Source organism: Anomaloglossus baeobatrachus, chromosome 4, assembly GCF_048569485.1.
Source record: "Anomaloglossus baeobatrachus isolate aAnoBae1 chromosome 4, aAnoBae1.hap1, whole genome shotgun sequence".
NCBI classification, from domain to species: Eukaryota; Metazoa; Chordata; class Amphibia; order Anura; family Aromobatidae; genus Anomaloglossus; species Anomaloglossus baeobatrachus.
In genome coordinates this window covers 34,780,084-34,800,864 of record NC_134356.1, presented here as the reverse complement: position 1 = coordinate 34,800,864, position 20,781 = coordinate 34,780,084, and the positions used below count along the sequence as shown (strand labels likewise).

Genomic DNA, 20,781 nt, shown 5'->3' with positions numbered 1-20,781 from the left:
TGTTGAGGAGAGCCATAAGATGAAATACTTAATTAACCTCTGGACATAGAGCACTGTGAGAAGTGTGTTCAATTAAATCAATTTTCTATACATAAGCGAGTCAGTCTTCAGAGGAACCCAAGATGGCCCCCGATGACATCACAGACCCTACCATCCTGTGAGGAGGGCAACACTACTGTGGCAACCAGACCACTGCGGTGCCAAACCCCTCTATAGTTATGTCCGGCACACTTCGTGTAATGGTCAATACTTTGGTATCTGCTGCATGCTCAAAACTTTCCTAGCCGATACAACAAACCTAGCTTACTACAGAATGTATGGAGGTTCCTTGTGGACGAGTAGAAGAAGAATAGGGAAAGAAGGATTGTCTTGGTGTATCCTATTCTGCTGTCACTTTTACTTGCTCCAAAGTCGGTGACAATGAATCACAATCTCTTCTGGACAAACTGATAACCCCTAAGTTCCTATGACTTAGCGGTTATACTGCGACGCACGCTCACATGTTCCCTTCATTTTTTCAGCAGTGTACCTTATCTCCTCTGTTGTAAAGAAATGTTGCAGCAATACTGCCACCAAGATACCGTCACATTTCACAGCCTTCGTCTGTTACTTCCTCTCTTCTATATATACCTATATACCTCCCACATTCACCCAGAGTTCTTCTGGTCTGTATCTTCCCGTTCATCTGCACAGAATGGACGTGTGCCCAGGATGGATTATTTGTCTTATCCTTTCCATTACCGGTGAGTACAATTTGTTGGTTAGGGATATTCCTTTTTGGATAAATTGGCCAAATCGGACCTTTTATTAACAAACATGACATTAATAAATAATTATTTACACGCAAGAGAGGTTTTTGGAGCCCCAAGTGCCTGACGGACAACTAAATAATATTTATCCCCCATCCAGCGTTTTACCCCCAGCCGTGACTACAAGCTTGGGGGCACCTCTGTTGCCGGAAAACCTTATCCCTACCACCGACTCTCAGGGAACTCCATCGTGGAGAGCCCAAAAGTCTCCCAGGCAATTGTACCGCCCCCACGCCAGCGGCCGAGCCGCTCGGATCTGGAGCCGCGGTGGCTCGAGGGGTCTCCGGATCCGGGGGGGTCCACGCGAACACCCGGATTAAAAGAAGAGGGGGAATATGTACAAAAGGGATTAGAAAGTTCGTGACGCCACACACGGTGTGTGGTAATGTGAGGGACCACCGCTGCCATTGGGGAGCCCGGTGACGATGGTGGGGGCAGCCTGATGTTTAACCCCTCCGTGGGTAGGGGGTTTTGTGTCCCGGGGCCCGTTGGATGGTTGGTGTTCTGATGCTGTAGGGGATAGGAACAGGGGGTTTTCAGCGTACTCACTCAGTCCAGAAATAACAACACTGACAGCTTGTAAACCAGAATACTGGGCACCACTGCAGCTTGTAGGGAACACGCTTGGGTCCGTGCCCTTGGTGTTGCTGTTAGCCTGTGACCCTGTCCTTGGCCCCTTTGTCTCTGTTTGGACCCTTGGGTATAAAACTCTTCGGGTCCCGCTCACCCGTATGGCTAACGGAGTGAGCTTGCTCTCAGGGTTCACGCGTAGGATTTCTTTGGACTGTATTGGGAAAGTCCTATCCCATCGGTGCGCTAGTACCCCGATTTTTGAGCGGGTTGGGGATGAATCGTGAAGTCTTCACCCCAGTCGGGTAAATTACCAGAACCCGTGAAGCTACTTTCCAGCCTGGGGTCCACGTACCCCGTCGTGCCCTGGCCCCTGCCCGGTGATAGCTCAAGGCCGCCGGCTGCCCTCCTCGGCAGTCCGTGCCCCTTGACACTACCTCCTTGCGACCGGGGCTCCAGCTCCTACCAGGCCCAGACCAACATCTGCCACCTAGTACTACAGGAGCCCTGCTCCAAGCCGGTGACCTCTCCATCTCAGAGAGTCACCTCAGCCTCCTCTCCTCTCCTCCACACTCCAACTCCACTTCTCCTCAACTTCTGCTCAACTGTCACTTACTTCACTCTCCCCTTACCCACCCCCCATATGGGTGGCCCTATTCCCTTCAGGCCCCCCAATGATATGTCTGGTGGGTAAAGTGCAAAATGTTCCTAGGATTTTGATTGGCTAAGCTTTTAGCAACACCAAAGGACCAGGATCCGTAGCCAAGGAGGAGTGGATACTGTGCAGAAGGGCAGATTGCACGAAACCTTGCGACGACCTGATAGGCCAGGGCGTCACACAATTACCAGTCCAAATAACCGGGGAGTGTGGTCACCATCCACCCGATGTACCACTCCCCCACCCCAACTTTTCCACCAACTCCAAGAACCCATCTCACCACCAAATTGACACAAGCAAACCAATTCCAGAAACCATTACTCTTGCTACTCCCCCAAGAGATTAACTATAGGGTGGGGGGACGGGACCTTCTCTGCTGGTGCCACACACCGTTATGATGGCCCCCTCCTCCCCTGAACCTATATATACACATTCCCACCCCTTCTAACCCATGCCCCCCCCACATTGGACAGTAGAACCCACCCCTTAAACTATTGAACCCACAAAAGCCCACTCTGCACCCTGCAACTATATTAACCCCATGTAGTCCTGCAAAGGAGAGTCATGGGTCACTAAGCCCATGGCTCTGATTTGGCTCCGTTCTGCCTTTATTTGTTTGCACTGTTTGGCGGCATAATCTATGTACACTGTATGGTACCATTTATTTGCACTGTTTGGTGGCATTACTTATGTACACAGTTTGGCAGCCTAATCTATGTACACTGTATGACATCATAATTAGAGATAGGCGAGCTCAGAAGGCCTCTAGTAACAAGTATAATGGAAGTTAATGATAGGCCAGTTCGGTACATCCAGCCAGCCATAAACAGAGCATTTCCATGGAAGGGAGTTTTTTTTTTCTTGTTTGGATGCACTATATCCGAAAATGTAGTTTTTAGCCCCAGTGAGAGCCATTCAAAGACTGCAAGTAGCTCTCACTGGGGGCCCGCCTGCCATCATTCAGTGAAGCAAGCCTGTGCTGTGCATCCGATATTGCATAAATGATTCATCCGACCACCCATGAGTACCAGAGCCCCCGATGTTCGATCGAGTACCGAGCAGTGCAAGCATAATTTGTGTACTGATGTCGGCATTACTTATGTGCACAATTTGGCAGCATAATCTATGTAAACTATATAGTATTATCATTTATTTGTACCAAATGATGGCATTACTTATGTGCACAGCTTGGCAGTATAATCTATGTACACTGTATTATATCATAATTTAACTGCACTGATGTCGGCATTAGTTATGTGCACAATTTGGCAATATAATTATGTACACTCTATGGTATCATAAGTTATATACACTGTATGGCGACATTACTTATTTGCACAGTTTGGCAGTATGATCTCTGTTCATTGTATTGTATCATCATTATTTTGTAGTATATGGTGGCATTACTTCTGTGCACAGCTTGACAGTATAATCCATTTACACTGTATGGTATCATAATTTATCTGTACTGATGTTGGCATTAGTTATGTGCACAATTTGGCAGTACAATCTATGTACACTCTTTGGTATTCTAATTTATGTGTAGTGTACGGTGGCATTGCTTATGCTCACAGTTTAGCAGTATAATCTATGTACACTGCGTGGCATCATTATTTATTGACTTTATGATAAGGGCATTATTGGTATCTATTAAGGCTGGATTCATTACATATACATACCAATAAACTGTCTTTCACCCTATTCTCTTACTAGACAAATATGTAAAAGGTCCACACCAGGGGTGGACATACCGCATGTCCATCCACCTCAGCTGCACAGGGGCCCTGTAGGAGAGGGGGTGCCAGTTGCATTGCATTTATCTCAGTCAGGATTAATGCCAGAAACTGACCTTGAACAGCTCCATGCAGGGCTCGTGTCTGGGCCCCACCTCCATATACACGCACATGTACATTAGGCACGTATACATAAAATACACATATACACAGAACACATACATATATGTAGCGCCCCTGAGACTGGTCACTACAGGGTATATCATTATATCCTTCCCTGGCAGGTCAAGATGCTAATCTAGTAAGTTCTATACACACCTCCCACTAGCATACAGCAGGGAGAAGCAGTCACTGGGAAAGGGTTAATAATGTTTCTACAGACACAGGAAGTGACTCAGCCAGTTCTTAGCAGACCCAGGTTGCCATAGCAACTTGCAAAAGTGGGGGCATGAGCAGTTAGGAGTAGAAAACAGTTTCACTTTACCTCAGAATAAGCTTGGACACGAGACAGAGCAGACGCACAGTGTGTAGCTCCCTGAAGGGGAGGCTGTCGGGCCTTCAGGGGGGTAGAACAGAGCTGTCTGGATGTAACACCAAACAGACAGCTCCACCAAGCTGGGGCCCCTAACATCTAGAGAGACGGGACCCGACACCTGTAATCGTGGACTGAAAGGGAGTAGTCGCCAGAGAGACGGGACTGGGCACAAGAGAGGTACAGAGCCCTAGTTCACGTGGCCGAGGTGCGGCAGCAGAGATGGAGCCTGAGAGAGGGGGATAGAGGTCCGACCCATGAGAGGCCCAGGCTGCTGGCCGTGCGGACCGAGACCGGGGAAGAGTACAGAGTTGTGCATGGAGGAGAAAGGCCACAGATTACCAAACCAGATCCATCCTCTGACCTGCCCGGGAAGCGACCGGAGTCTCTGATGGCGAGGACCAGCACCCGGGGTGCGATACCACCTGAGCCAGTAAATAAAGTGACTGGAACCCGCACCTGGTGACTCTGTGAGTAACTGCTGCCGCCCTGCGCTTCGGCGCACCCGTGGACTGCCGCCCCCGTTCTCACTAACCTCCCGGAGTACCCCGCTCTGCCCGTGGGGAGTGATACCATCCTGGCTGAACATAACACCTGCCCCGGAGAGAGACTTTGCAGCGGCGGCTAGTTCCTGGCTGCATACCGCGGGTGGCGCTGTGAAGCATCCCCACTCCCCATCCAGTACTGCCCTTGGGAGAGGACTAGTTGCAGGAAGGGTTGACGGCGGAAGAGGCCGAGACCCCAGTCACCGCTGCAACCAGTGACACGCTTCCCAGGGACCCGTCACCCTCCTTCCATCCCCATCTGTATTGGACACTTGTCCGTTTGCTTTTCTTATTTAACATGTAGCCGACGGGGTTACGGAACCGGGTCAGGTCAGTCACAGCTACCCCAAGGAACCACTGGCCCAGTGACGAGTACTGTAAGGCCCCATGGACACTACATCTACACCATTACATTTTTGTGATTGTTCAGATAACCAGATGATATATTTCGTTCATTCATTCATGGTTGTAACAGCCATAACTTTTTTATTCTTACATACACTTCACTACGTAAGGTCTAGATTGTTTTAGGAGACAAGCTGTAGTTTTCAGAGACCATTTTGCCAAATACTTGATGTAACTCCCCTTTAAGCCTGTCTGTGTGGACGGTGTCCAGTAGTTCTCATTTTGCTTTGGCGCAGTGCCTCCACCCGAATCTAGCTGGGCGCTCTATATGTTCCAGACGGGTTGTCCTCTTCTGCCGGGGGTCGACTTGGGAAACCCCTGTCCCAACTCCATACACACTCCCAAGAGATGCGTTCAAAACAACTTAACAGGGATTTAATTATGAAAATGGCCCTTGAAATGAACGAGGAATATGACGCCCAGACAAAATCAGGGTGTCACAGATGACTGAACCCCTCTTTTAGGTGCAGGATTCCCTCCTCCTTGAGTCACCATCACAACTCCACATCTAGGTACATAACACCAGCCAGCAAACCCTAGTCACCCACCATGACAATAGGGACACACCAGTGGGCGGGGCCAAGTGGATGGCAACGCCCACCTAGGAGTTCTGAGGTGTTATGGGAGGGGCGAGCTACAGTCAGTCAGAAACGGTCGGTGAGAAACAGTCAGAATGAGTGAGGAGACAGTGAGAGAGATGGAGTGAGGAGTGTGAAGTGACAGGGTAGTCAGGGGTTGGAGCTCCTGGACTACCGGACTACTGACAAACGGACTAGGTGGCAGTCGTCAGACAGGGCCACAGGCGACAGATCCGATCGCGGGAGACCTTAAGTGGAGCGGGGCAGGGTTGTAGCCCGCCAGTACCGACAACGGGAATACGGTCTGGAGCCGTGCACGACAGGGTACCTGGACCCTAGGGCAAGGACAGCTTCATGCACCTTACTAATTGACCATCCGGGGACAAGATTTCAGGTCTTGTCCCACAGGAAGCCCAGAAAGAGCGAGATGGAAGCCCAACGAGGGGGATAGGGCTCCGCAATTGCCTGCTAAGATCCCACAGGTCAGTTCTCGAGGGCCACAGCTCCCAACACACAGTATCACCGGGAGTGGACTTCCCCGTTTCATGCGGAGTAGTTAATAAAAAGGACACAAACACTAAGTGCAGGAGGACGGGACCCCTATCTGCTGTACCAGGGTGCAGGATCCGAACACACCCACTGGAGGTCACCGGTCACTGGCAATTTGGTTTACCATCTGAATTCTGTGTGAATTTGTACTGCCCCAGCGCCAGCAGTCAGGCTGATGCTCGGATCCGGATCTGCGGTGGCTCAAGGGATCTCCGGACCTGGGAGGGGCCGTGGGGACACCCAAAATAAAAGGGGGGGAATTTACAAGGGGTTTTGTTGTTAGAGTTCGTGACGCCACCCACGGTGTGTGGTAAGGTGTACTACCGCTGCTGTGGAGAGTGCCCGGTGGCGATGGTGTGGCAGCTAGGTATTTAACCCCTCCCTGGGTGGTGGGAGAGTGCCCCGGGACTTGGTGAGGGTGAGAGGGAAGCACCATTGGGAAGGAAAGGGGTCACTGTGTACTCACTCAGTCCAATAACGCTGACACCGACAACTTGTAAACCGGAATTCTTAGCACCGCAGTAACAGGGAGGTAGTACTCTGGGATCCCATGCTCGATGGTGTTGCTTGTTAGCCTGTGACCTTCTCCTTGGCACTTTCTTTACTGGTTGGCCCCTGTAGTGTAAAACTAGTCGGGTTCTGCTCACCCGTATGGCTAACGGAGTGAGCTTGCTCTCAGGGTTCACGCTTGGGATTTTCTGGACTGTGTATTGGGAAATTCCTATCCCCATCGTTGCGCTAGTACCCTGATTTTAGAGCGGGTGGAGGACGAATCATGAAGTCTTCGCCCCCGTCGGGTAAATTACCAGGACACTTGAAGCTACTTCACAGCCTAGGGTCCCCGTACCCCGCCATGCCCTAGCCCCTGCCCGGAGATGGCTCAAGGCCGCCAGCTGCCCTCCTCGGCATTTCTGTGCCCCTTGACACGATCCCCTGCGACTGGGGTTCCAGCTCCTACCAAGCCCAGACCAACATCTGCCACCTAGTAACTGAGGAGCCCAACTCCTAACCTCCTCCAACAGCTTGTGACCTCTCCTCTCGAGAGTCACCACTTGAGTCACCTGCTCCCGACACTCCTGACCTTCCCTTACCAATTCCCTTCAGGCTACCCATTGGGGTGTCTGGTGGGTGTTGTTGTGTCCCATGAATGGGAACAACCTGTTGTATATAATTCTTGCATTGCATATTTTTCCTCCTATCAGGAAATTCCTTACTGTTACTAGGTAGATTAGACTGTATGAAGTTTGTCCCTATTTTCCTCCCTTAGTTGGCTTCTGTATAGAAAGCCCCTCCCTTCTCCTTCAGTTTTAGTCTAGAGGAACCATTGCTGAAGAGACATGTCTGCAACCCTGTACAGATTATTCCTTTTCACCTGCCTTTACTTTGTACTTAATACAAGATTCTAGAAGAAAACTACAGCGTTTCTCCTTGTCTTTCTACAAGTCATGGTTGGGCTGAGTTAACACTATCTGTGGAAGCCGGTAGTGTGAGTACAATCATACAGTTATCTAAGGGACTGATAATTAGAGCGGTTGGATTCATTGCTACCAGGAAGAGACAGAAGAGTGAAAAGGACTAGCTGTGACCGGGATTAGTATACATATATCAGTAAAGAACCTGTGTCCAGGAGTGCTATACTGCATACAATCCAGAGAAAGGATAACCCCAAGGGGCTGATAACAAGCCACAGCATAAAACTTTATAGCAGCTTCAGACAAAGTGCCCTGTAAAGTATTAACCTGTTATCAGATCTGTGTGCAGCTATAAACCAAGAATCCCCCATAAGCTAATTGTAAATTGCAGCCAGAGACTCTGCAAATACATCCTGCAAACACAGACTGCCGGCTGCAGAGATTGCAACATTGTATTGTTTCCCTGACAACCAGTGCAGAGCAGCATTCACCCTTCCTGATGGAGTCAAAGAGATCTCTCTCACTACCTGCTTTAAAGCAACAAGAGGAAGACAGAGACTCACACTTACATTACAGTGAAAGATCTAAGCGGTTGATCAGACCAACATGGAAGGTTAAAGAGAACCTAGAAACAGCCAGAAGTGAACTGCACACCCAGACAGCATTATTGTGGCAAATAGTGCAAAAACAAGTGACTGTTTTATCTGCGCCTGGTGCTCATGACCTACCACCAGAGGGAGCCCTTGAACAACTGTACTCAGCATACCGGTCTTACAAAGAGATTTGTAAAAAATATTCCTCTACCCTGCTGAGAGCAAATACGTCTGAGTCTCAAAAAGAACTACAGGACTTCCAACAGCTTAATGCTGAACGAGACCAAACTGTGCGCGACATTGTGAGCGAGACTGAAGCAAAAATGGCGCAAATGTCAGGAGCGGCATCTTACAAATCCAGGTCCGTTAAGAGCTCAAGGCACTCACTCAAATCAGGCTCATCAAGGTACTCAACCCTCAGCGAGCAGCTCATAAAGGCGCGCGCCGAAGCAGAAACAACAAAAGTACACGCCATTTTCGCCCAGAGAGAAGCAGAGATGAAAGCAGAATCTGCACGCAAAGAAGCAGAGATGAAAGCAGAATCTGCACGCAAAGAAGCAGAGATTAAAGCAGAATCTGCACGGAAGGAAGCAGAGATGAAAGCAGAATCTGCTCGCAAGGAAGCAGAAATTGAAGCCCTACAGAAGGAATGTGAACATGTGGCGGCCATGGCAAGGCTAAAAGTCTTTGAGCAAGCTCTGGGTGGGAGCCAAGAAGGCAGCGCCAGTTTGTGTGATCTCGACACAGAAGACTCACTTAAGCGTCCAAGAGATTACGTGCTGAGCCAAGCCGACGAACTGCCAACGACCATCAACATTCCCGTCAGTGCTAACACTTCTCCAGAGCCTCAAGACACTGATCCACCTATAGCTTCCAGCCTTCCAGGTCAGTCCAATGCACCTCAGACTTTCAAGCCTGAACCAGCTTCATATTTCAATGCACAGCCACACCCTGCCCATCAGCAACCTCCGTATGCCCATGTCTACATGCAACCTAACATGACGGCAAGGCGCTACACTCCCAACAACTATGTAGTTCCAGCCCCGTATACAACAGAGATTGTACACACCAAACCGATCACTGGTCTAAACGCCTACGCCACTCCATACTTTCCCATGTTCCCGAACCAAGAAGCTATGAATCATGCAACCAGCACCACGCAGCCAGCAAATGTGCCCCCAACGTCGGAAAGATCAGCCATGTCCGACTTTGCGAGGTACATGATCCGCCGAGAACTCACCAACACCGGTCTCACAAAGTATGACGACCAGCCTGAAAACTACAGAGGGTGGAAGTGTGCCTTCAAAACCGCAACGCGTGACCTTGGCATTACAGCTGCTGAAGAGCTGGACTTGCTAATCAGGTGGCTAGGGCCACGGTCTACTGAGAGAATCAAGAGACTCAGATCCGTCTACATCAGCGACCCAACAACTGGTCTCGCAACTGCATGGGTCAGACTAGAGAAAGGATTCGGCAGTCCTGAAGCAATTGAAGATGCATTGCTGAAACAACTATATGACCTTCCCAAAATATCTGGCAAGGATGCTTCAAAGTACCAGGAACTCAGCGACCTGCTGTCTGAGCTCCAGCTGGCCAAAACAGACACACACCTACCTGGCCTCAGCTACCTGGACACCGCTCGTGGGGGGAAACCCATAGTCGCCAAGTTACCTTACAACGTGCAGGAATGGTGGACCACGGTAGGAACAAACTATAAAAAAGAGCACCAAGTGTCCTTCCCTCCATTCTCCTACTTCTGCGAGTTCATCAATGGCATCGCGGAACGTAAGGCAGACCCCAGCTTCACCTGTGGAGAACCCACCGGCTCCACTTCACTAGCTCCCAGATATGAGAGCCCTCATCAAAATGACAGAAAACGTAGGGGCCCATTATCAGTCAAGAAGACCGACGTTCTACCACCTACACCAACGTCAGCACCAGACAAGGACAATGAAGGCGGGAAGGCAGAAAATCCAAACCGCCAGTGTCCTATTCACAAACTGCCACATCCTCTGAAGAAGTGCATTGGCTTCAGGAAGAAACCCCTTCAAGAATGAAAGGAACTCTTGAAAAGGTTTGGGGTATGTTTCAGGTGTTGTGCCTCTACAGAACACCTTGCCAAGGACTGTAAGGCTACAATTAAGTGCATGGAGTGTGACAGCACAGATCACATACAAGTGCTCCACCCATCTCAGCCTGATCCTGCACCTACACCATCTCCTACCACAAGTCATGGCGGGGAGAGTACAACCCAAGCTACAAACCACCTCACAGTATCCTCCTCGTGCACCGAAGTCTGCGGAGAAGATCTCTGGGACAAGTCTTGTGCGAAAATATGCCTAGTAAGGATATATCCCAAAGGTCACCCAGAGAGGGCCGTGAAGGTGTACAGCATCCTGGATGACCAGAGCAACAGGTCACTTGCCAGGTCTGAACTCTTCGACTTGTTCGGCTTAAAAGGAAATGCCTACCCTTATACACTAGGTACTTGCAGCGGCATCTCAGAAGCTTGCGGAAGAAGAGCCAGTGGTCTCGTGGTAACATCTCTTGAAAATACCGTAGAGATACCTCTACCGACACTCGTCGAGTGCAACCAGATACCGGCTAACCGGGAAGAGATTCCAACACCAGAGGCAGCTCTTCACCACCCTCACCTGAGAACTATCGCCAGCAAGATCCCACCTCTTGATCATAGTGCAAAAATCCTGATTCTGATTGGAAGGGACATCCTCCGGCTACACAAAGTACGCCAACACATCAACGGGCCACACGATGTGCCATTCGCTCAGCGCTACGACTTAGGCTGGGTGATCATAGGAAACGTCTGCGTAGGCAAAGTTAAGAGTCCCGACGCGATCTCCTCCTACAAGACGCACATCCTCCCAAACGGTTGCGGCACTCACTTTCAACCATGTCCGCATCACTACGGGGTGAAAGAGAGGCTGAGCGACACCAGGTGGCGACAGCAGCTCCCGACTGCGCGGACGCATATCATCTCTGGGATGACGACTTCGGGTCAACAGCGTTCGAGTCTACAAACGAAGACAACAAATTGGCTCCGATGAGAGAAGACAAAGAATTCATAAAGATTATGGATAAAGAGTTCTCTCAAAATGACTCTTAGGCGGGCTTTGCACGCTGCGACATCAGTAACAATGTGTTACCGATGCTGCAGCGATAGTACCGCCCCCGTCGCACGTGCAATATCTAGTGAAAGCTGCCGTAGCGATTATTATCGCTACGGCAGTTTCACAAGCACTCACCTGCCGTGCGACGTCCCTCTGGCCGGCGACCTGCCTCCTTCCTAAGGGGGCGGGTCGTGCGGCGTCACAGCGACGTCACACGGCAGGCGGCCAATTGAAGTGGAGGGGCGGAGATGAGCAGGATGTAAACATCCCACCCACCTCCGTCCTTCTCATTGCAGCCGGCGGCAGGTAAGGTGAAGTTCCTCGCTCCTGCGGCTTCACACACAGCGATGTGTGCTGCCGCAGGAGCGAGGAACAACATCGCACCTGTCGCTCCACCGGCATTATGGAAATGTCGGAGGCTGCAGCGATGATACGACAACGACGCTTTTGCGCTCGTTCATCGTATCAAAAAAGTTTTACACGTTGCGATATCGACTGCGACGCCGGATGTGCGTCACTTTCGATTTGACCCCATCGACATCGCAAGTGCAATGTCGCAACGTGCAAAGCCGCCCTAACAGTTGGGTAGCCCCATTACCCTTTCGGTCTCCAAGGCCAAGGTTGCCAAACAACTCCCAGCAAGCAACCGCAAGGTCTTCCTCTCTAAAACGCACTTTGGAAAGACAACCAGAGATGGAGAAATGCTTTGTTGAGATTACGCAAAATATCCTCAGCAGAGATCATGCTGAACAGTGGCACCACATTCCCACCGAACAAAACCCAGCTGACCAAGGAACGAGACTCACTGCTGCGTCCAAACTCGGCGACAAAATGTGGCTGACACCTCCAAGTATCTTATACGAGGAGACCTGCGATAACTACGTCGGCAACATGTACGAGCTGGTGGAACCAGAATCCGACAAGGAAATTAGACCGGTCGTCTCCGCTCGCTAAACTTCAGTGACATCAGAACAGAAGTTGAGACCTCATCGCTTCGAGCGCTTCTCAAGTTGGTCATCTGAGGTACGAGCCGTAGCTTGTCTTGTTCACACTGCTCACTGTTTCACCGACTACAAGTCTTCAACATGCCACAGCTGGCACATGTGTGTGATTCGTCCAGTCACCGAACTCGTGCTACTTTTACCAAAGGAGGACGTTACATGAACTAACTTTGTCGTTGGACACTGCCACGGCGGGGAGCGTACCTTTCCTTACCCCTGCTGTACAGAGACACAACTGTCCGTGTCCAATTGAACCTTGAACTTTTCCTTTGGATTAAAACCTTACCGTTGGATTATTGGGTTGGAGAAAGAGTTGGCATGTTTGCGGCTTCCCCAATCTGAAGATGGGTTTGTTGAACTTGGATTCATTTTTTACATTTTTCTACTTTTACATATTTTACGCAAGGACAATGCGTCATCAACAAAGCATGGACTTGAATTCAGTGCATTACGGTTGCATTTTTTGTGTTTGTCTCTTTTCTCGTTACAGGTTTCGTGAGATCGAGGGACAGGATCGACTCCTTACGTCGTAGAAGGACTTGTGAAATCATATGATTTCAGACGGGGAGTGTTGTGTCCCATGAATGGGAACAACCTGTTGTATGTAATTCTTGCATTGCATATTTTTCCTCCTATCAGGAAATTCCTTACTGTTACTAGGTAGATTAGACTGTATGAAGTTTGTCCCTATGTACCTCCCTTAGTTGGCTTCTGTATAGAAAGCCCCTCCCTTCTCCTTCAGTTTAGTCTAGAGGAACCATTGCTGAAGACACATGTCTGCAACCCTGTACAGATTATTCCTTTTCACCTGCCTTTACTTTGTACTTAATACAAGATTCTAGAAGAAAACTACAGCGTTTCTCCTTGTCTTCCTACAAGTCATCGTTGGGCTGAGTTAACACTAACTGTGGAAGCCGGTAGAGTGAGTAAAATCATACAGTTATCTAAGGGACTGATAATTAGAGCGGTTGGATTCATTGCTACCAGGAATCTCTTCCTGGTAGCAATGAATCCAACCGCTCTAATGTAGTAGTTAGTTGTAGTAGTTAACGCTGTAGTTATTCAGGAACTGTCAGTACACCAGCACCATCCGGTCCGACCCTGCAAGTTGAGCTCTGCAGCACCAATCCCACCTGTATTGGGGCCCCGGGACAACACCTCCCCAACCCATGGAGGGGATAACATCCAGCTGCACCACTCCATCGGTCCCGGGCATCACCTCCAGCGGCAGCGGCGGTGTCACCAACAATCACCGCACACCACGGGTGGCGTCACTGACAAACCTCCCCTATATATATAAACCCCCCTTCTTTCACTTGAACAGACAGGTGCTTGGGCCCGGATCCGGCTTCCCCTCGAGCCACCGCAACAGCCCCGGATCCGAGCATCTCGAGCAGCCCAGCCCCCCTGCTGCAGTCTGTCCCCCTGCCCGCAACAAGGAATATCAAATCAAGTAATACAACACAAGTGTAACAGGCAAAGGCCATACACCTGGAGGTAAGGTACAGGCATCATACCAGGCCTGGTGGGGGGACAACATGGAATAGTCCTTGGGGTCCAGAGGTGTAGCTAGGAGTTCAGCAAAATATCAGAGTGGGCCCCTAACCGGTAACCCTGATAACAACTATGGTGGTGCAGCCTAATCATGGGTACATCATCATCAGCAGATGACCAAGTCCTCTCCATGTGAAAATCCATGGATTTGCCAATGATCATTTATGACAAATTGCTCCTATTTTAGCCTTCATTTTATGTATATGTCACGGGTGGGGAGGGGACGCTGCGCTTACCCACTGCTCGGGTCCGGCGCTTGCTACTGCTTGCTTGCTGGCTGCTCGTGGGGGGGTTGGTTGTCCCGGGGCCCGGTGAGGGAGGGATGCGTGGCAGGTGGGTTACGGGACCTGGTGAGGTGCAGGGTCGCAGGGGCAGTGCGGTGCCGCACGGGACGGTAGTACTCACTCAGCCAATGATGAATGCAAAGTCCTTGGTAAAACACACGGCTGGATGGACGGGGCCCACTGACGGCTGCAGTGGTTTCTGCTCCCAGTAGGTTGATGGTACCCGTCTTTCCCTGCACCTTTAGAACGTTGTTGGTACTGATGGCTTCCCACCGGTAACCCACTCCCCAGCTTGGATGTGTGCTGAGGGAGCCCCTTTTGCCCGCGGGGTCTGGCCCTGGGAACTGTAGCCTTGGCGGTGACTGTGTTTCCCTTCACGGTTTGAGCTGTTGCCTTCTATCGGGTCTTGACTGCTGGGAAACCCCGGAGGTTCCCTTCGCTAACGGATTTGACCTTTCTATCGGCGACTCCTAGCCTGGTCGGGGTCCGTAGGCCATGCCAAACAGTGCTGGCTTCTCTTTGTTTCCCGATCCGGTACCGGCGGGCCACCGCCCGTCCCCGGTCCTTACGGTCCACTCCAATCGGCCTCTCCTGCAGACGGTCACCACCGTCCGCCAACCTTGCTGTCGGTGCCCGGGCCACGCACCTGGACACGGTCAGTCAGTTGCTCCTTTTCCACTTCTCCAAACTACACTCCTCTCACTTTCCCTTACGGAACAAATCTCACTCCTCTCCAAACTACACTGACTTCCTTTTCCCGCCTCCAGGACTGTGTACTCCTTGGCGGGCGGAGACCAACCACCTGGCTCCACCCCCTGGTGTGGACATCAGCCCCTGGAGGAAGGCAACAAGGATTTTGTCTGGCTTTGATGTGCCTAGCTGGGGTGTGGGGTGCGATGTTGTTGTTACTGTGACGACCTGGCTTGTCCAGGGTGCCACATTCCCCCTTAGAAAAATGCAGACCGTCCATCACCGGTTTTATTTTTGTTTTAACTGTAAAAAGATAAAAAACGGTAAACATGTAAGCATTTTTCAATTTTCCCATAACGGGAGGTACATTTCTTTTAACGTTACAAACATTTTAATACACAACGGTTACGGCTTCTGCTCTCTCCCGCCCACACAACCTGGGCCTGATGCTGCCCCTAAGCAAATGGGCAGCACCCCTTGACCCCAGTCCAGAACCAAGTTGCCCGAGCGGTTACGGTCTCTTTCAGGGGACCCGCGTCCATGGGGACCCCTGAACCCCTGGAGGATCGCCACCGGTTGTGGTAGTGGCGGGCCTAGGCCATCCGTTCCCTCCAGGCCCATCCTCCAAACCTGCCTCTCCGGAGGCGGTTACGGTTAAAGCCAACATTTTTATTTACAGGCCACAAGTTTGTGGTTGCCCTGCCAGTTCTAGGGCTTGTCCGTAGCGGTTTCTACGCATCGGTTGCAAGGGGTCCCAACGGGGACCAGTTGCCGGCAGCGGCCGGTTCAATCAAAGTTGCAAATCAGATAAACTTCGGTTGATTCACTTATCACTCTTCTTATCATTCAAAACTTTTAAACTTTCTTAACGCTATACTTAACACACAAAGCCCCCTTTAAAGAGTAGTTTCCCTGTACCTAAGTGGGGGTCTACCTAGGTTGGGACGGGTGGACCTTCGGGGCCCAGTGTCAGTGGTAGGCAATGGGGCAGGGGGAACAACTAGTTCCTCCTCCCTGCTATCGTGTGGGGCAGGCGGAGGCGTAGGGGAGCTGGGTACAGGTGCATCCCTGGGCACTGGCTCATGGTCAATCACTTCCATCACTTCCTCATCCACGGGTTGTGGGAACAGTATCACTGGAAGGATCACCGCGCCGTTCTGCGTAGGCCAATCTGCTGGGAAATCACCCATCACGGTATGGATTACCTCTTTTTCTTTCTCTGCCGGCCTGGGAACTGGTGCTTCAGCCGCTCCCCTCAATACTGGTGGGCATCTCTTTAGATGGTCTCGGAAAACCGTGGCCAGAGTCCCCCCTTGGTCACGGCTGATCTGGTAGGCCTTCCCATTCTCCCATCCCGTGGGCTGTACCATGTACAGGGTTTTCTCCCATTGATCATCCAGCTTATGGGTCCTTCTTTTACGCTTCAGCACTACATCCCCAGGCTGGAAGGGACCGGCTGGCGCCTTCTTGTTGAAGCACTGCTCTTGTTGTTCCCGACTCCGGCACAAGTTCTTTTCAACATATTCTTGGACCTGGCGGTACTGTGTCCTCCGCCGAGTGTCCCATTCAGCCGTCGAAGGGAGTGCTTCTGGGGCTTCCAAGCCCATTTCTAAATCCACTGGTAGCCAGCCGGGACGAGCCCTCATCAGGTAGGCTGGAGTGCATTTCGTAAAGCTGGAAGGAATCTTGTTATACATATCGACCAGGTCAGGTAGCTTCTCCGGCCACAGGTTCCGCTCTTCCAGCGGTAGTGTCTTGAGGAGGCCCAGGACCAAGCGGTTCATCTTTTCACACATACCATTAGTTTGAGCATGGTAAGGCGTGGTCCGGATTTTTTTGCAGCCGTACAACTGGCAGAATTCCTGAAATACCTCTGCTTCGAAGGCCGGGCCCTGGTCAGTGAGTACCCTCTCGGGGTACCCATGCGGTCGACAAAAATAAGCCTGGAATGCCTTAGCGGCGGTACGGCCGGTTAGGTCCTTAACTGGAACTACCACCATGAACCTTGAGTAGTGGTCTACAATGGTTAGAGCGTAGGTGTACCCACTTCGGCTGGGGGTGAGCTTTACGTGGTCGAGGGCAACCAGCTCCAGCTGGCTGGCCTCGTCCTTCATTCTCAATGCGCAGGGGCCACATTCTCGGCACCAGGCCTCCACAGATTCCCGTATCCCACTCCAATAAAACCGCTCTCTCAGCAACATCTCCAGCTTCTTCCACCCGAAGTGCCCAGCCCCATCATGATATGCTTGCAGGACGGTGGGCACGTTAGCCTGGGGAATCACCAGCTGGCGAATCTTTTCGTGGGTCTTTGGATTAATCAGCTCACGATACAACTTCCCCTGGTGTAGGTACAGCCGGGTCCGTTCTCGCCATAGACGTTGGGCTTCGGCAGGGGCGGCAGGGTCTATTCCAGCAGAACCCTGTTCCACCAGGGTCTTGACCAGGCGGACAGCCGGTGCCTGGTCCTGAGCTTCTTGCCACTCCTGGCTGGGCAGCGGGTCCAGGTTCACCCGTTGTTGATGGACATGCACCTTCTCAGTCAGCGAGCGGTGAAACGCAGGTAACTCGATTTCTTCGAGGTCGTCATCCTCAGGCCCCTCTTCTGACAGGTGGGGCATCCGGGAGAGTGCATCGGCATTGACGTTGGTACGGCCGGCCCGGTACTTGATGGTGAAATCGGAGTTGGCCAACCTGGACACCCATCGCTGCTCTAACGCGCCCAGCTTGGCCGTATCTAGATGGGTTAGTGGGTTATTGTCTGTGTAGGCGGTGAACTTGGCCGCTGCCAGGTAATGGCGGAACCGCTCGGTGATAGCCCACACCAGCGCTAAGACCTCAAGCTTGAAAGAGCTGTAATTCTCAGGGTTCCTCTCAGTCGGTCGGAGTTTTCGGCTCGCATAAGCAATCACCTTCTCTCTTCCGTCTTGGACCTGGGATAAAACATCCCCCAAGCCCACATTGCTGGCATCGGTGTAGAGGATGAATGGGCGGCTGTAATCGGGGTACGCTAGGATTTCCTCTCCGGTCAGAGCTGTTTTCAACTGGCGGAAGGATTCTTCATGCTTCTCTTCCCACACCAACGGGGCTCCTAGGGGTTTACCACCCTTGGTCTGTCCCTCGAGGAGGTCTTGCATGGGGGCAGCCATTTTCGTGTACCCCTTGATGAAGCGGCGGTGATATCCCACCAGACCCAGAAACTGCCTCACTTCCCTCACTGTGGTAGGTCTCGCCCAGTCTTGGATGGCAGTGATCTTCTCGGGGTCGGGGGCGATACCTTCCGCACCCACCACATGTCCAAGGTACTGCACTCTGGGCTTCAGCAGATGACACTTCGAGGGCATCAACTTCATTCCATACTTGGCAAGGGACGCAAACACCTCAGCCAGGTGCTCCAGGTGGGCCTCATATGGCTGTGAGTACACAATCACATCATCTAAGTACAGCAAGACGGTCTCGAAATTTAGGTGTCCCAGACAACATTCCATCAGACGCTGGAAGGTTCCGGGGGCGTTGCACAGCCCGAACGGCATGCTGTTGAATTCGCAGAGCCCCATAGGAGTGGCGAAGGCAGTCTTCTCTCGGTCTTCAGGTGCCACGGCCACCTGCCAGTACCCGCTGGTGAGGTCAAGGGTAGAGAAGTAGTTAGCGGTTCTCAACGCGGCCAGGGACTCTTCGATACGAGGCAGAGGGTAAGCATCCTTATGCGTTATCTGGTTAATCTTCCGGTAGTCCACACACATCCGCATGGTGCCGTCCTTCTTCTTAACCAGCACCAACTGGGCAGCCCAGGGACTACAGCTGTCCCTAATAACCCCCGCCTCTTTCATGTTCCTCAACATGTCTTTGGCGCATTGGTAGTGTGCGGGGGGAATAGGCCTGTACCTCTCTTTAATAGGGGGGTGTTCACCGGTGGGGATGTGGTGTTGGACCCCTTTAATCTGCCCAAAATCTAGAGGATGTTTGCTAAAAACTCGCTCATACTCCCGTACCACCCTGTATACCCCTTCTTTGTGATGTTTAGGGGTATCGTCAGTGCCTACGTGTAGCTCTCGACACCACTCGTCTAACTCCCCCAAGGATGGGTGAGGACTGGCAGTAGGCGGTGAGATCGGGGGAACGGCCTCGTGGATAGTGTGGGGATCTAGAGTGAGCAACTTGGCAAGGGTAGCGTACCGGGGAAGCCTAACCTCTTCCTCCCCACAGTTCAGCACCCTCATGGGCACTCTCCTCTCGGGCGGCCATTACTGTGGGCCAGTGTTCGGAGGGCATGGGCTCTATCATCGTGGGGTAGTCTCGCCCTTGGGGCCCTACCGCTGCCCTGCACCAAATCATCATCTCGCTCCTGGGAGGCACAATCAAGGGGGCTACATCCATCACTCTCACTCCCCCAATCTCTCCTCCTGTCGAGTTCACATGCTGGCGATACATCAGGGCCCGGATCTCACGCTGCACAGCTCTCTGTTGGCTCCCCGCTGCTGTGGCGGCCAGCTGCTGCAGTAGGGTCAGCACGTCACTCATGCAGTGCTCCATCACATTAGTCCCTAGTACCACTTTCGGGTCATGATCACAATCCTTCCCTGGTGCTGCAGTTCAGCTCGTCCCACAGTCATCGCCACTTGTTTGTACCCCACTTGGGTCAATAGGAGTCCATCATCGGCAATCAGTGTCATGCTGCCATCTGGGGGGGCAAGTTTGTCCTTCCCCCAATACCATTGGTACAGTGTGTATGGTATTGTGGTTACCTGAGATCCAGTGTCCAGGAGAGCCATCAGCGGGATGCCGTCCACGGCCAGGGGGGTGATGGGTCGGGCTCCGATGTACCGGTCCCGCCAGTCTGGGGGGCCACGGGGTTCTACTCCTGAGGATTGGCCCGTGGCCCCAGGGGTTGCTCATTTAACGGACACCGTCGGGAGTAGTGGCGGGGATTGCTGCACCTGTAACAAATCGGAGGTCCATACCGTGAGTCATTGGCCCTTCTACGCTGCATCCAGGGGACGTCTTCGGGGCTGTCGGCGAGCTGCATCTTCGCCGGGGGCTGGGATCTGGTCGGAGGCTGGAGTGCAGCGAGGATCTTGGCGAGGTCCCCATCCATGCGGCGGATGTGGGCAGCCAGTTCCTCCATCGTTCCGCTTGGGGCTGTAGGTACCGGAGGCGTTGGGAGGGCAGTGGCTACCACAACGGGAGCCATCTCAGCTGGCCATGGGGCTGTCTCAGGGACTTCTGATGCTGGGGGTTGCAGAGCTTTAATGGCCCGTTCCTTTAACACGGCAAAGTCCACATCAGGGTGTTCTAGGGCCCACAGCCGAAGTTGTTTGCGGTCTTCTGGGGACCTCATCCCCTGCACGAACTGTTCAACTAACATTTTGTTGCTGTCCGCACCGTTAATGGCGTCCACCCGCTTCAATGTGCGGAGGGCGGTTTGTAGGTGCAAAGCATAGTCCCGAATACTATCCGCGGGCCGTTGCCGGAATTGATAAAACTGCATCCGCAGCCCAGCTCCGGTACGGGTCTCAAAGGCAGTCTGCAGCTTCTCAAAGATGGTGGCTACAGAGGACCGGTCCCCCTCGGCCCAGGTCTCCGCCTCCTGCTCAGCCGCGCCGGTTAGCTGCCCCAGCACTAGCACTGCACGTTGCTTATCAGTCAGTGGGTACAGTTCTATTAGCGGACTAAGCTTCTTCCAGAAGACCTGCAACGCGTCAGGTTTCCCATCGTACTGCGGCAGCCAGGCAGCTCCGGGCAC

General features: G+C 52.1%; 1 protein-coding gene across 5 annotated transcripts in view; it reads left to right on the top strand.

Annotated features, from left to right (window-relative positions):
* The first annotated feature begins 679 nt into the window (after positions 1-679).
* Positions 680-20,781, top strand: part of LOC142301144 (junctional adhesion molecule-like) — an 85,743-nt gene continuing 65,641 nt past the window's right edge. For all 5 annotated transcript variants that reach the window (XM_075342169.1, XM_075342168.1, XM_075342167.1 and 2 more), the window contains exon 1: positions 680-743. In XM_075342169.1, coding sequence (XP_075198284.1) covers positions 695-743 — 49 coding nt within the window. In that variant the 5' untranslated portion in view covers positions 680-694. The remainder of the gene's footprint in view (positions 744-20,781) is intronic.